This window comes from Vipera ursinii (genome assembly GCF_947247035.1).
Source record: "Vipera ursinii genome assembly, chromosome: 17".
NCBI classification, from domain to species: Eukaryota; Metazoa; Chordata; class Lepidosauria; order Squamata; family Viperidae; genus Vipera; species Vipera ursinii.
The window spans coordinates 5968373-5983296 of record NC_139530.1 but is presented as its reverse complement, the minus strand read 5'-3'; the positions used below and the strand labels follow the sequence as shown (position 1 = coordinate 5983296).

Sequence of the window (14924 nt, the reverse complement as noted above, 5' to 3'; positions counted from 1 at the left end):
CTTTGCTGGGCTCCGGTTTCGCCTTGCAGGAAGACGAGCGGGTCAGGTTAGGGAGGCTTTCGGTCCCCGACATTGTGCAGGGTCTCCAGACTTTGGGGGGCCAGGCGATGGGGCCGGGCGGGGAGAAGCCCCTTTGATCCGAGATTCTGCCGGGAAGAAGGGAGCGACACGTCTGTCCTGTTCGGCGTTTCTAGCTCTTTTGAGTCACGTAGACAAGGGATACAGATGCTCTCTCCCACTTCAGGGGATTCGAAGCAGGGGAGGAAAGGTAAAAGAGGCAGTCCTCGATTTACAACTGTTCGTTTTAGTGACCGTTCAAAGTTACAACAGCTCTGGGGGGGAAAAAAGGTGGCTTAGGACCACTTTTCACGCTTAGGACCATTGTTGCATCCCTACGATCAAAATTCAGACGCTGGGCAATCGGCTCGTATTTATGACAGCCGTAGTGTCCTGGGGTCACGTGATCCCCTTTTGTGACCTTCTGTTGTGGCTCCTTGCCACCCTGTGGATCCGGCAGCTGAGTCTGAGGACTCAGAGGAGGAGGGGCCTGGAGTGACATTAGAGTCAGAGGGAGGCTCCGAGGAGCTCCAAGACGTACAGTCGGACAAGGAGCCTGGCCCCTCTACTCGTACTCAGGCTGAGACACAGCTGTGCTGGCAGACTGAGTTGGACGGTGATGAAGCACAGCTGGGACAAATCCAGGATGCATGAAAGCGCCGGCAAGAGAAACAAGTAGGACAGAGGAATGCAATGGGGCGGCTCCAAAGGCAAAGGAGAAGGCATTAGGAAGCCAGGCCTTGGCTGCACAATAAAAGGGAAGGTGTGGGAGTTGCTGGTTGCCAAAGGCAACCGTTCCGGTTAGGAATCAAGTTGCGATGAATTGTGTTTGTTTTTCCTCACATCTGTGAGTAAATAAACGGAGTTTGGGTTTGTCCTGCGGTTTCTGCCTGCTTGATCTGAAAAGGGGTTTTCTCCTTCTGAGTTTAACCAGGAGCTGAGGTAGGCTAGGACAGAACACCTTCCGACAAGGCAAAGTCAACGGGGGAGCCAGATGTCACTTCACAGCTGCCTTACTAATAACTGCAGGGGCTCACTTAACAACTGAGGCAAGAAAGGCCGTGAAATGGGCAAAACTCCCAACTGTCTCACTTAGCAAAGGAAATTTGGGGCTGCGTTGCGCTCCTAAGTCAAGAACTATCTGTAGCTGGGATTAGGGCGCAAGTGGCGCGACTCTGCGCAGCTGCACTGGGGATCTGTCGGAATATTATTTTTAGATCCTTTTAGTGGTTATTTTAAAATAAATTTTATTATACAGCAGAGGTCACCAACTTTTGTCAGTTGGTGGACTGGAGGAAAAAGGAGGGGGAAGCATTTTATACGCATGCGTGCGCGCACGTGCGCACGGGGCCATGAGCACACGTGTACAGCAAATGGGGCGGGGCTAGCGCGGGGGTGATACTTGCTAGCCCTGCCCTGTTCCTGCGTGGCGCAGCGGCTTGGTTCTGCACCCTGCAGTGCAGGGGCAGCCATTTTTGCTTGTTGTAAGCGTGGCGGCAGCCCGTTTTTGTGCCCTGTGGCACGGCAATGGCCTGTTTCCACACTCCACGGCACAGCGGTGTCTATTTTTGCGCTTTGCAGTGTGGCGGTGGCCTATTTCTACACCCCGTGGTGCAGCGGTGTCAATTTGTGCACCTTGCAGCGCAGCAGCAGCCCGTTTTTGTGCCCCATGGCACTGTCCATTTTTGCACCTTGCAGCACGGCAGCATCCCACTTTTGCACCATGTGGCACGACATCCTGTTTTTGTGACCTGCGGCCACACTGCTACCGCAAGTGAGGTGTGTGCACACACGCACGCACACTGTGTGTTCTTATCTACCATTAGATCATGCTCAAGAGCATTTTTATGCATGCATGCATGTAAGTAGCCTACAATTGGATATTTTACTGTTTTTGGCCATACTGCTGTAATAAACTGATTCGATTTGAAGGCCGTAAAGTGGGGCAAAACTCAACTCAGCAGTCTCGCTTGGCCACAGAAATTTTGCGCTCAATCGTGGTCGCAGTCCGAGGACCACCCATCCATTAGGGTAAGCAGGTAGGTCTGTGGGAGGTAATGAGAGGTGAGGTTAGCTGGACCGCTTTTTTCACAAGGGTGTCTTTGTTCTGAAAATATTTTATCTTTTCTCCAGAAAGATTTACTTGCGAGGTCTCCACTTTAATCCCAGGGTCCCTTCTTACAGGTAAAGATTTTGCTGGGCGAATTTCTCTCCCCCTTCCTTTTTTGTGGACGAGATTTGGCACCACAAATCCTCTTTCTGCCGACAGCGTTAGTGCCACGAAGCGCAAGATAAAAAGTGAAGGGATTAGAGAGATCAAATAGGCTCTCCCTGTCCCGCGAATGCAGTTCGAGACCCTTGTTTGCAGTCAAGGAAAATCAATTCCAGAGCAAAACAAGGACTTAAAAAAAAAAAAAGAACGAAGCCAGTAGAGACGTGGAGTACAGATTTGAAAGATTTTTATTTCTTACAAAAAAAAAAAACACCAAACCCAGAACCTTTGGTTTCTTAAAATAATCACAATTGTTTTCAAATCATCAGAAAAATCTGTTAAATCTCTCTAGAATTAGTGGGGGGGGGAAGCACCCCAGGACACTGCAACAAGCTTGGTGAAAGATTAAATCAACAGCCACTCCTAATAAAAGTAATTTAAGTTGTGTGTTTTGTACACTGTCTTCGGAGGAAGATTGAGAACTCCTATTATCAGTGTTAAGATTAAAGCATGAGTTAAAACTAAGCACAGGTACATTCTTAGCTGGCTGTTTTTCGGTCGGGAAACCCACAAACAATAAATTAAAAGTCCACACAAAGAAATGAGAACCACACTGGGGTTTAGGGGCAGTGGAGGGGGGAGAAATCTCCCCCCCCTTTTTTAAACTGAAGCTAAGCAAGAACAATCAAACCAAAGGTGCTGATTAAACGTCTCCTTAAATCTTTTTTTTTTCAAGTATTTTTCATCAAAGGACAAAATGGAAATGAAAGCCAACAGAACTGAGAAGCAATGGGGTCTTTGGGCTTCGGGGAATGGCGGGACAGTTAGGATATCCAGGGGCCACCGCAAATGGTTGTGTTTTATTTGCACCTCCTTTGTAAGGAGCGTGCGCGCACACATGCAAGCACACACACACACACACACACACACACACACACACACACACACACACACAAGTGATGCTGTTTTAGGGGCTTGTCTTGGATACAAGACCCCAGATTGAAACTGAGTCACTCAAACAGCAGCAATTCTTGAGAGCCCTCAGGAGTTTTTCTGGAACGTTCCGTCTTCCTGTTCTTCTCGCTAGGCTGTCTTTGAAAAATGCACCTGCACACATACACAACACACACACACACACACACACAAAGTGAGGCTGTTTAAGGGGCTTGTCTTGGATACAAGACCCCAGATTGAAACTGAGTCACTCAAACAGCAGCAATTCTTGAGAGCCCTCAGGTGTTTTTCTGGAACGTTCCGTCTTCCTGTTCTTCTCGCTAGGCTGTCTTTGAAAAATGCACCTGCACACATACACAACACACACACACACAAAGTGAGGCTGTTTAAGGGGCTTGTCTTGGATACAAGACCCAAGATTGAAACTGAGTCACTAAAACAGCAGCAATTCTTGAGAGCCCTCAGGTGTCTTCCTGTTCTTCTCGCTAGGCTGTCTTTGAAAAATGCACCTGCACACATACACAACACACACACACACACACACACACAGATGCTGTTTTAGGGGCTTGTCTTAGATACAAGACCCCAGATTGAAACTGAGTCACTCAAACAGCAGCAATTCTTGAGAGCCCTCAGGTGTTTTTCTGGAACATTCCGTCTTCCTGTTCTTCTTGCTAGGCTGTCTTTGAAAAATGCACCTGAACACTTACACAACACACACACACACAGACAAAGTGATGCTGTTTTAGGGGCTTGTCTTGGATACAAGACCCCAGATTGAAACTGAGTCACTCAAACAGCAGCAACTCTTGAGAGCCCTCAGGTGTTTTTCTGGAACATTCCGTCTTCCTGTTCTTCTTGCTAGGCTGTCTTTGAAAAATGCACCTGAACACTTACACAACACACACACACACAGACAAAGTGATGCTGTTTTAGGGGCTTGTCTTGGATACAAGACCCCAGATTGAAACTGAGTCACTCAAACAGCAGCAACTCTTGAGAGCCCTCAGGAGTTTTTCTGGAACGTTCTGTCTTCCTGTTCTTCTCGCTAGGCTGTCTTTGAAAAATGCACCTGAACACATACACAATCTACACACACACACACACATTCTGTAAGCAGACTTTTTAAAACTGCTTTAATGATGAGAGCAAATGGCTCTCAAATTCCACGGAAGTTTTGGAATACAAACCAAGAAAAAGAAAGAAAGAAAGAAAAAAGGGGGGGGGGAGGAAACAGACTTAAGAGTATCTCGCCGTGCTTATTTCCAATAAATCCCCGCCAGAGTTACTGACATCGGGAAAGATGGGGAGGTTTCAAGAGGGACTGACCAAAAGGGGTCAAATCCCTCTTTAAAAAAAAATTGTTTTCTGAATAGCTGAGGCAGCAACCAAAGGGAAGGAAGCCAGAGACCCAGAAAAACAGATTCCAATAATGTGCACATATTATAAGAGGGATCTTTCCCACAAACCTTCCCATGCTGTTTTCTTTTGTGTGTGTGTGTGTGTGTGTATGTATACACACACACACATATGTATATGTATACATATGTATGTGTATATATGTATATATATACATACACACATACACACACACATATATATATACACACACATACACATACATACATATACATATACATATATATATATACATATATATATACATATATATATACATATATATATATATATATATATATATATATATATATACACACACACACACACACACATATATATATATATATATATACCTCAGAAAACATACATACATACATACATATATATATAGTAAAAGGTAAAGGTAAAGGTTCCCCCGCACATGCATGCTAGTCGTTTCCGACTCTAGGGGCCGGTGCTCATCTCCGTTTCAAAGCCGAAGAGCCAGCGCTTGTCCGAGGACGTCTCCGTGGTCATGTGGCCGGCATGACTAGACGCCAAAGGCGCACGGAACGCTGTTACCTTCCCACCGTAGTGGTCCCTATTTTTCTACTTGCATTTTTACGTGCTTTCGAACTGCTAGGTTGGCAGAAGCTGGGACGAGTAACAGGCGCTCACTCTGTTACGCGGCACTCGGGATTTGACCCGCCAAACTGCCGACCTTCTGATCAACAAGCTCAGCGTCCTAACCCACTGAGCTACCGCGTCCCTTTCATATATATATATATATATATATATATATATATATATATATATATATATACACACACACACACACACATATATATATATATATATATATATACATACATACATACACATACACATACACACACACACACACACACACATATATATATATATATATATATATATATATATATATATATATATATATATATATATATATATACATACATACATACATACATACATACATACATACACACACACACACTTATATATCAAAACCTGACTGGTTTTCAGGTCAGACAAGAAGCTGTTCTCGTGTCGCTTCCCGTCTCTGCTCTTCAGCGGAATAACTAGGCCTTGATGTATTGGAGAGAGCCACAATTTAGGGAAGTTTAATTATGAATTAATAATCCACATAAACTGCATTTTGGGGCCAGCCGGACCAGTGGTGACAAGCTTTCCAACCCACCACCGTCACCACCACCACCAACCGCTCTTTCATCCTGGTTCCTTCGGGATACAAGCGAGGATCCTTGCTTAACACTTGGGGGTGTCAGCCTCGGCACCCTTAAGCCGGGCTCGCCCATCACACTGCCTGTCGAGCCTTTTCCGAGCAGCACCCCGACAAAACTGAGATGACCACAACGACAGAAGACGGGGCCGGAGCCTGGATCGCTGGGTGGAAGACCCCCTCCTTTTGAACCAGTCTTTCACCAGCCCCCCCCTCCCCTCGAGTGCTGGTCCTCCGGACAGGCCAACGTGCAAGAACACAGGTGCACAGGTGTGCACACACACCACACAAAGATCTCTTCTTCCGAAGATGTGCCTTTGATTCCAGGCTGAGGTCAGGGAGAAGAAGAAGCCAGGGCCCCACTTCGGCCATCAAGCCGAACCGGGCTGGGGGGAGAGGGGGGGCTTAGACCTTGCTCCGGAAGAGGGGCTTGGCCCCCGGCCCGCAGTACTCGTTGTATATCAGCTTGAAGAGGAAGAGGTGGAAGAGAGTGATGAGGGAGGCCACGCTGAACCAGAAGAGGAAGGGCAGGCCCGGGTAGCGCTTGGCCATGTGCTCCTCGTGGGCCAGGATGGCCTTGAGGTGGAGCGTGTGGCGGAGATCCTGCAGGTGCACCAGGTCGGTGGAGATGTACAGCAGAGGCGTGATGGGCTGGGTCACCATGACGGGGAACGTGTGGCCGTGCACCTCCGAGGTCAGCTCCACGGGGTCGTTCGAACAGCCGCCCTCGCAGGCGTAGAGCTTCACCGGCTTCTCCTGGAACTTGATCGAGACGTGCAGGAAAGGCTTCCCCTCGGCGTCCAGCAGCACGGCCAGGTTGATCAAATCCTTGTTGTAATGGATCCCCCGCAAGGCGTAGCTGTTCTGAAGGACTTCGGGGTCCGACTGGAATTGCAGGTGGTTTTCGGTGAACTGCAGCCCGCCGAAGCTGAGCACCATGCCCTGCATGAGGCCGTGGGCCCCGGCGGCCACCAGCCCCTTGCAGCCACGCTTCTGGAGCGTCAGCTTCCACAGGTTGGAGAGCTGCAAGACCTGCAAGACGGAGGACAACTGCCCGGGCCAGAGGTTCTCGGCGTGCATGGTGGCGTGGCCGCTGAAGCAGTGATCCGCGTAGTTCAAAGTGGCTTCCATTCTCTCCTTCTCCTCGGGGCTAATGCGGGGGTCCAGGAGGGGCGCCGGGGTGGTGGACAGGACGAAGTAGAGCGTCATGTTGACGGTGTCGCTGGAGGGGGTGTGCGCATCGGTGATCTTGCGCATTTCCACACCTGAAAAGCAAAAAAAAGGATATAACTCTATTTTCAGAGCTCGGCCTTTCTCTGCAACAATAGGCTGACAAGCTGGAAATCTTCCCCATTAAAATCTCACCTACAGTTACACGGCAAGGAGTTTCTCTACTTTCTCCCTACCCCTCCTTCCTACTGGGAAACAACCGGTAGTAGTCCTCGACTTACAACAGGTTTTTTTTTTCAGTGACCAAAGTTGCAACAGCACGGGAAAAAGTGACTTAGGACCATTTCTCCACATTTACGACCATTGCGGCGTCCCTGTATTCACCCCGATCAAACTTAAGGCGCTTGGCAACTGATTCATAGTTATGATGGCCGCAGGGTCCCGGCGTCACGTGATCCCCTTTTGCGACCTTCGGACAAGCAACGTCAATGGGAAAGCCAGATTCACTTAACAACCGTGTCACTAACTTAACAATGGCAGTGATCCACTGAACAGCTTTGGCAAGAAAGATGGAGCAAAAAGTCACTTAACGAATGTCTCACTTAGCAACAGAAATTCTAGAAACAGACATTGTGGCTGTAATTCGAGGACTACCTGTACTCCAGACTTGGTCAGGCCTTTGCAACCGTCATCATATTTTTATGTGAATAATACCGACTATAAAATACTCCGTCCCAACTGAGCGACGTCTACACCCTTGCTCCACAGAGGCAGGCATTGGAATTCACCTTCCCTTCCTTGAACACAGGATGTTCTTACTCTGTGTGCCAATTTCCGGGAACACGAGTAGAAGATACTACTACTTTGGGAGAGAAAACGTCGAGATCTCCAGCCTCAGAAACAAAAATCTCTTCTCCACCCCTCCAACTACTGCTAAGGCAGGCAGACATTGTGATTTTTCTTTTATTTTTTTTGCAGACTTCCTAATCTTTGCCTACCAAGAAACCATCTCGAAAGGAGAGGCAGTCGGCGACAACTCTCAGGTCAATTACAAGCTTCGTGGTCCATTTCAGCACCTCTACAGCCCCAAGCAGGCTTGCAAGGACCACCGGAGCAGGGGCCCTCCCACCTTGGCAACTTTGAAGACTTCGCAGACTTCGCAGCTGGCTGAGGAATTCTGGGAGATGAAGTCCGCAAGTCTTTAAAGTTCCCACGTTTGGAGAGCCCTGAGGTTTAAGCCGCAGGCTGAAAGTTCACGTTGCGCCTTAGCCATGAAAGCCAGCTGGGTGACCTTGGGCCGGTCTCTCAGCAGAACTGACCTCGCAGGGTTGTTGTTTCTGGGGAAAATAGGAAGGAAGGAAGGAAGGAAGGAAGGAAGGAAGGAAGATAGAGATGGATGATAGATAAAAGGAGGAAGGAAGATAGACAAAGAATGAAGGAAAATAGATAGATAGATAGATAGATAGATAGATAGATAGATAGATAAAAGGAAGAAGGAAGGAGGAAAGGAAGGTAGATAAAGGAAAGAAAATGGATGGATGGATGGAGAAAAGGAAGATAGGCAGATAGATAGAAAAGAATGTAGATAGATAGATACATAGGTAGGTAGGTAGGTAGGTAGGCAGGCAAGTGGATGGACATATATATAGAAAGGAAGGAAACTAAATGGATAGATGAAGGAAGGAAGGAAGGAAGGAAGGAAGGAAGGAAGGAAGGAAGGAAGGGAGAGACAAAGGGAGGGACTCCCATCTTTGTGGCACCTGGCTGGCACCAACCACCAAAAGGCTCCTCCCTGAAGACACCTCTCAACCGCACCGCCCAACTGCGAAGCCGGCAGCGCCCAGCCCCAAGGCGACCCTGCCCCGAGGTGGCCAGGGGCTCCAAGCCGGGTGGCATCCCCGCACCTGAGATGAAGAGCTCGTCCCACGCCCGGCGGTGTTCCTGCACCAGCTCCTCGGCCCGCAGGGCCAGCACCTCCGCCATCTCCCTCTTGGCCGCCTCCCGCAGCCGGCCGAAGGTCTCGTCCAGCTGGGCGGCCTCGATGGGCTCCGAGCACAGCACCACCGACAGCAGCGTCTCCTCGTAGCGCGAGCGGGGCGCCACCTGCACCCGGCCGGCCAGCTTCTTGGCTGCCACCACCACCAGCACCAGCTTCTCGCCGGCCGGTTGCAGCGCCCGGCCCGAGGACAGGAAGAACTGACGCTCGCCCGCCTTCTCCAAGCTGGTGGCGAAAGAGCGTCCGGACGAGGACGACGATAAGGAGGTGGACGGCGACCCCGGGCCGGCCAGCTCCAGGGTCACCGGCCGGTCGGTGGGGTTCTCCACCGCCAGGCGCTGCAAGTAGAGGTGCGGGCGGCCCCGGTGGGCCAGCACCTCCTCCCGGACGGTCAAGCAGGCTCCGCCGGGACCGCCGGGCTGGACGCAGCGGACCCTGCGCAGGGCACCCTCCCTGGGCAGCAGGGCCGAGCCCGCCGCCTCCTCGCTCTCAGCGCCGGCCGGACCCCGCAGCTGCGCCAGGGGCCCGTAGTCAGTGGGCCAGGCCGGGCCGGGGCCGTCCCCGGCGGGCACCACCCAGAGGCGGTTGGCCTGGGCATCCAAGAGCAGGTGCCCGTTGGCCACCAGGGGCGGGGGCGCTTCCCCGGCGGGCAGCAGCAGCCGGCCGCCGGCCCCGCTCCAGGCGCGGCTCTCGGCCTGCAGGCAACGCCAGGCCGCCGCCGCCCCCGCGCCGCCCCCGGCCCGCCAGCGCAGCGGCAGCCAGGCCGGCCCGCCGCCGCTGCCCAGGTACCAGGAGGCGGCCAGCAGGAAGGCCAGCAAGGCCAGCAGGCGCCGCGCCCAGCTGCTGGACAGCAGCCCCGGCAGCCCCTTCAGCCGCTGCTGCAGCCACATCGGGGCGGCGCTAGCTCATGGCGGGCACGGGCTCGGCGGCTAGGCCAGTCCCCGGCGTCGGCGCGGCCTAGTTCGGCGCCGCCGTTTCCTCTTCCGCCGTCCCGGGCGGGGCGTTGGCGGCTCCTCCTCCTCCTCCTCCTCCGCGCCTTTCTCCGCCTCGGCTGGGCTCGGGGCGGCCTCTGGCGGCGGAGGGGAGGCCTCGGAGCATCCGCGGAACGCCCTTGCCGCCCGGGGAGGCGTCTCGTCTGCCGGCTCTCTGAGCCTCTGCGTCGGCAGCGGGAGGTCTCTGAGCCCGTGCAGAGTGCCTCTCTTCTCCGGAGGCTTTGCTTGAAGGCAGAGCATCTCTGAGCCTGTGCAGAGGGCTCTGTGTTGGCAGCAGGAGATCTCTGAGCCTGTGCAGAGTACTTATCTTCTTCCTTTGCTTGAAGGCAGAGCGTCTCTGAGCCTGTGCAGAGGGCTCTGTGTTGGCAGCAGGAGATCTCTGAGCCCGTGCAAAGTGCTTCTCTTAAGGGCATCGTCTAGAGTCTAGACACAGAGTCTCTGAGCCTCTGCAAAGTGCTTTTTATTGGCATCAGGAGATCTCAGAGCCTCTGCAGACCACTCCTCCGTTCCCAGGGATTTCCTTGAAGGCGCAGGGCCTCTGAGCTTACGCAGAGGGCTGTTTCATCAGCAGCTGGAGATCCCCCGTGCCTTTGCAAGCACCCTTTTCAAAAGGCAGGGGAGGGAAAAAACCCCTCCTGGTTGCGGCTCTGCCCTGCCGCCTCTCTGCTTCCCGGCTTTCCCACCCTCTCTTTGGGACTCCAGTTCCCATCGGCCCCAGCCGGTGGACAGACCGCCTGGGAATTCCAAACCTCTTGGGGAAAAAACCTGCAGGAAGTCGGTGGCGGGTTTGTGAGACTGAGAATAAAGAGTGTGTGTGTTTGTGTTTGTGTGTGTGTGTGTCCCGGCTGCAGTTGTGGCAACCTCTTGCTGATTTTTTGTGATTTTTTTTCCCCCTGCCTTCCTTTTCTGCAGGGCTGGACGCCAAGAGAGGAGAAGGACGATGGGGAGGGGAACCCGGGATGGGCCGACCGACGGAAGAGAGGAGCAAAGGGAGGAAGAGGAGGTTTCCGTCCCTCCCTTCCTCCCCACACTGGGGGGGGCGTGTTCATTGCGTGGCACATCAGACACACACACACACACACACCCTGTTCCTGGGCTGGCAAGGAGGGGCTTGCTTCCCAAGCTGAATCTGCAGCCTTCACATAGCGGGGTCCCCTCCTTGAAGTCTGTCTCCCCACAATGTCCCCACCATCTCTGCTGCTCCTTCTGCTTTTCCTAGCCCCCCTGGAGGGTGGAAGCCCCTCAGCAGAAGACGGTGAGCTAAGGAATGCATGCTTGTCTCTTTGTGTGTGTGTGTGTGTGTGTGTGTGTTTGTGCACATCCCCTTCTCTGGGCAGACATTCCCATCATTGGCGGGTATGTGTGTGTGTGTGTGTGTGTGTGCTTGAAAAGTTTGGGTAAAAACTCTCTTTTCCCTGGGAAAAAGACACTGGTGCCTTGTGCAATTTTACTTAACGCCCGGTCTGTCATTTGTCACAAATGTTTTATTTGCTCGCTGGCCACGACACCACCGTGTTTATTTTTTAATTAAATCTCCCTTTCTGCTTTTCTTCCTTTGCAAAAGAAAAATAAGCCGCTTCTCTTTTTTTTTCTCTCTCTCTTTTTTTTAATTTTTCAACTATCCCAACTTGTGCCTTCTTGCTCAACGTTGACGGTCAGGGCGTCTTCTGAAGAGCTCGGTAGCGAGAAATCAGGAGAGGAGCGTCCTTTATTCAAAATCTGTCGCCTTTTGTGAGGTTCAGGTTATGTCTCCGGGGTTTGGCCACAAATCGGTGTCGCTAAATGGCAGCGGAGGGCAAATAAAATAGCCTCCATCCTTTAAAATCGGCCGTGTGGGGTCTTCGGCAAGCGGCAGGCGATCTTCTCTGGATATATAAAATCAGGATGCTAACTTCCCCTTCTCGAACAGGGCTAGACGTTGCCTTTCTGCCGTGCTTTTGATGTGGAGTTTGCAGGAACTTTCCCCAGCAATGTTTCACGCAAGCCTGAAGGCATCTGAGCTGGCTCTGATGAGTTAAAAGGCTGCCTTCTGTATTTCCAAAAAAGTTTTCGGCATGTGCTGTGCTCCAAGCCTGCCAGGCTAGCAGAAACCTGAGAAGTGTAATTATAAATTACTGCTAAGCTTGTAAGCCGCCCTGAGTCTTCGGAGAAGGGTGGGATATTGTTGTTGTTGTTGTTAGTTGCGAAGTCGTGTCCGACCCATCGCGACCCTATGGACAACGTTCCTCCAGGCCTTCCTGTCCTCTACCATCTTCTGGAGTCCCTCTAAGCTCACACCTACTGCTTCAGTGACTCCATCCAGCCACCTCCTTCTCTGTCGTCCCTTCTTCTCTTGCCCTCAATCTTTCCCAGCATGAGGCTCTTCTCCAGTGAGTCCTTCCTTCTCATTAGGTGGCCGAAGTATTTGAGTTTTAGCTTCAGGATCTGGCCTTCTAAAGAGCAGTCAGGGTTGATCTCCTCTAGGACTGACCGGTTTGATCGCCTTGCAGTCCAAGGGACTCGCAGGAGTCTTCTCCAGCACCAGAGTTCAAACGCTTCAATTCTTTGGCGCTCAACCTTTCTTATGGTCCAGCTTTCACAGCCGTACATTGCAACTGGGAAGACCACAGCCTTGACTATACGCACTTTTGTTGCAGGATGATATCTCTGGTTTTTAGTGTGCCATCTGGATTTGCCATGGCTTTCCTCCCGAGGAGCAAGCGTCTTTTAATTTCTTGGCTGCAGTCCCCGTCTGCTGTGATCTTGGAGCCCAGGAAAATAAAATCTGTCACTCCCTCCATTTCTTCCCCATCTATTTGCCAGGAATTGAGAGGGCCGGACGCCACGATCTTGGTTTTCTTAATGTTTAGTTTCAACCTAAGTTTTGCACTCTCCTTCTTCACCCGCAACAAGAGGCTCCTTAGTTCTTCTTCACTTTCTGCCATTAGAGTGGTATCATCTGCGGGATATAAATGGAATTAAAAAAAAAAATTCAGCTGCTTTGCTTATCCTGGCTGGTCAACTCCAGGCAGGTTTGGGGACATGTGAGCGTAACTGGGAGAAGGATTCAGGCAAAGCTCCAGCACCCATTTCTGACTCCTTTCAGCTCACGTCCCACACGTGCGTCTTGGAAAAATGTCAGTATTTAGGGAGAATGGTGGTGGTGGTGGAGGAAATATTGCTTGAAGGCTGGGCCATTTCTTTATTAAAAAGAGAGGTGAGATTTATTTTTTTTCAGACTGTCTCTTTCCCAGTTCACAAATAGCGGGGTTTTTGTTTTTTTCAAGAAACGGGGAAAGTCTACGAAATAAATCTGGAAATCTTTCCCATTCGCAGCCTGGGTTTTATAACTGCGTTGGGTCTCTTTAAGAATGCATTTGGGGGAAAAAAAGGGGGTGCAGTGATTGAGGAATGCAGGAAGATGCAGCAACGGAGGATGATTTGGGAGATACGTGTCTAATTCTTTGCTTCTTTTTTTTTTTACAATCCATCCAGATAATTTATTGGTCCTCACTGTGGCTAGCAAAGAGACTGAAGGCTTCAGGCGTTTCAGAAGTTCGGCCCAAGTTTTTAACTACAACCTCAAGGTAGTGCAAATGTCTTAACTCTGAATAAATAGAGATCCCAGGTTCGTAGCAAGACAAAATCCCATTCCTAATTACAAAACTCCCTGCGTTTCCTCGAATTTTAAAATCCACCCTTGGAAAAAAGCACGAGGCAAAATCAGGCGGCATATACTGCAGGTAGCCGAGCCTCAGGCAGAAGGTCCACGCAGAGAGTGGCCAGGACAACCCAAAAGATGATAGGAAGCTGGCTTCCGTTATCCAGGACGCGGCTGACAAGCGCTCATGTGTGCTTAGAGCCCCAGCACAGTTAGAGACCCCAGACCCCCCCCTTCACGGTCCCTTCCCGTTGCTCCCCTCCGGGGGGGGGAAGGAGGTTTCCGAGTATTCCCAGCAGGACCACCAGATTCTGTAACCGCTTTGTTCCCTCTGCCATCCGTCCGGTAAAATCGCAAGGTGCGTTTTTGTCGCCACGTGCGTGTATACATCCGAACTAGACTGTGTTGTTTTCTGTGTCGTAGAATAGATGTGGGTCTGTGGGCATATGCAATTTTCTTTTTGTCATGTTTATGTAGTGTATATTGGAGGTGGTTACCCTTTGAGAGCTGAATGCAACAAAATTTAAATTTAATGTATGCCGATTAGTGTATATTTAAAGTGACAATAAAGTTATTCTGTTCTGTTCTACTCTATTCTATTCTATTCATTATTTCTATTTCTATTCTGTTCCATTATTTATTCCTATTCTACTCTACTTTACTCTATTCTATTTATTATTTTTATTACTATCCAGTTCCATTATTTCTATTCTATTCTATTCTATTCTATTCTATTCTATTCTATTCTATTCTATTCTATTCTATTCTATTCTATTCTATTCTATTCTATTCTATTCTATTCTACTCTACTCTACTCTACTCTACTCTACTCATTATTTCTATTCCTATTCTGGTCCATTATTTATTTCTTATTCTATTCTATTCCACTCTACTCTATTCTATTCATTATTTCTATTTCTATTCTGTTCCATTATTTATTCCCATTCTACTCTACTTCACTCTATTCTATTTATTATTTTTATTACTATTCAGTTCCATTATTTATTTCTATTCTATTCTATTCTATTCTATTCTATTCTATTCTATTCTATTCTATTCTATTCTATTCTATTCTATTCTATTCTATTCTATTCTATTCTATTCTATTCTATTCTATTCCATTCCATTCCATTCCATTCCATTCCATTCCATTCCATTCCATTCCACTCCACTCCACTCCACTCCACTCCACTCCACCCCACCCCACCCCACTCCACTCATTATTTCTGTTCCTATTCTGTTCCATTATTTCTTATTCT

General features: G+C 49.9%; 2 protein-coding genes across 2 annotated transcripts in view; one reads left to right on the top strand and one right to left on the bottom strand.

Moving 5' to 3' along the window:
- Positions 1-5518: 5518 nt before the first annotated feature.
- On the bottom strand, positions 5519-10036 carry KIAA2013. Its single transcript, XM_083375736.1, has 2 exons — positions 8942-10036; positions 5519-7132 (listed from the first exon to the last, which is right to left on the bottom strand). The coding sequence occupies exons 1-2, from the start codon at positions 9921-9923 to the stop codon at positions 6273-6275; spliced, it is 1842 nt and encodes a 613-aa protein (XP_083231862.1). The 5' UTR covers positions 9924-10036; the 3' UTR covers positions 5519-6272.
- A 4057-nt stretch (positions 10037-14093) lies between these two features.
- The window catches only part of MFN2 (mitofusin 2), a gene marked incomplete at its 5' end in the record, with an annotated part of 12056 nt that continues 11225 nt past the window's right edge, over positions 14094-14924 (top strand). The window contains one exon of the mRNA XM_083375658.1: positions 14094-14099. Within this exon, the coding sequence (XP_083231784.1) occupies positions 14094-14099 (6 nt within the window). The remainder of the gene's footprint in view (positions 14100-14924) is intronic.

Bases quoted from the DNA above. Each gene is read 5' to 3' on its own strand.
- KIAA2013 (XM_083375736.1), bottom strand. From the start codon at position 9,923: ATGTGGCTGCAGCAGCGGCTGAAGGGGCTGCCGGGGCTGCTGTCCAGC. The intron at 7,133-8,941 runs GTGCGGGGATGC...TTTGCTTTTCAG, and splicing joins GGACGAGCTCTTCATCTCAG to GTGTGGAAATGCGCAAGATC.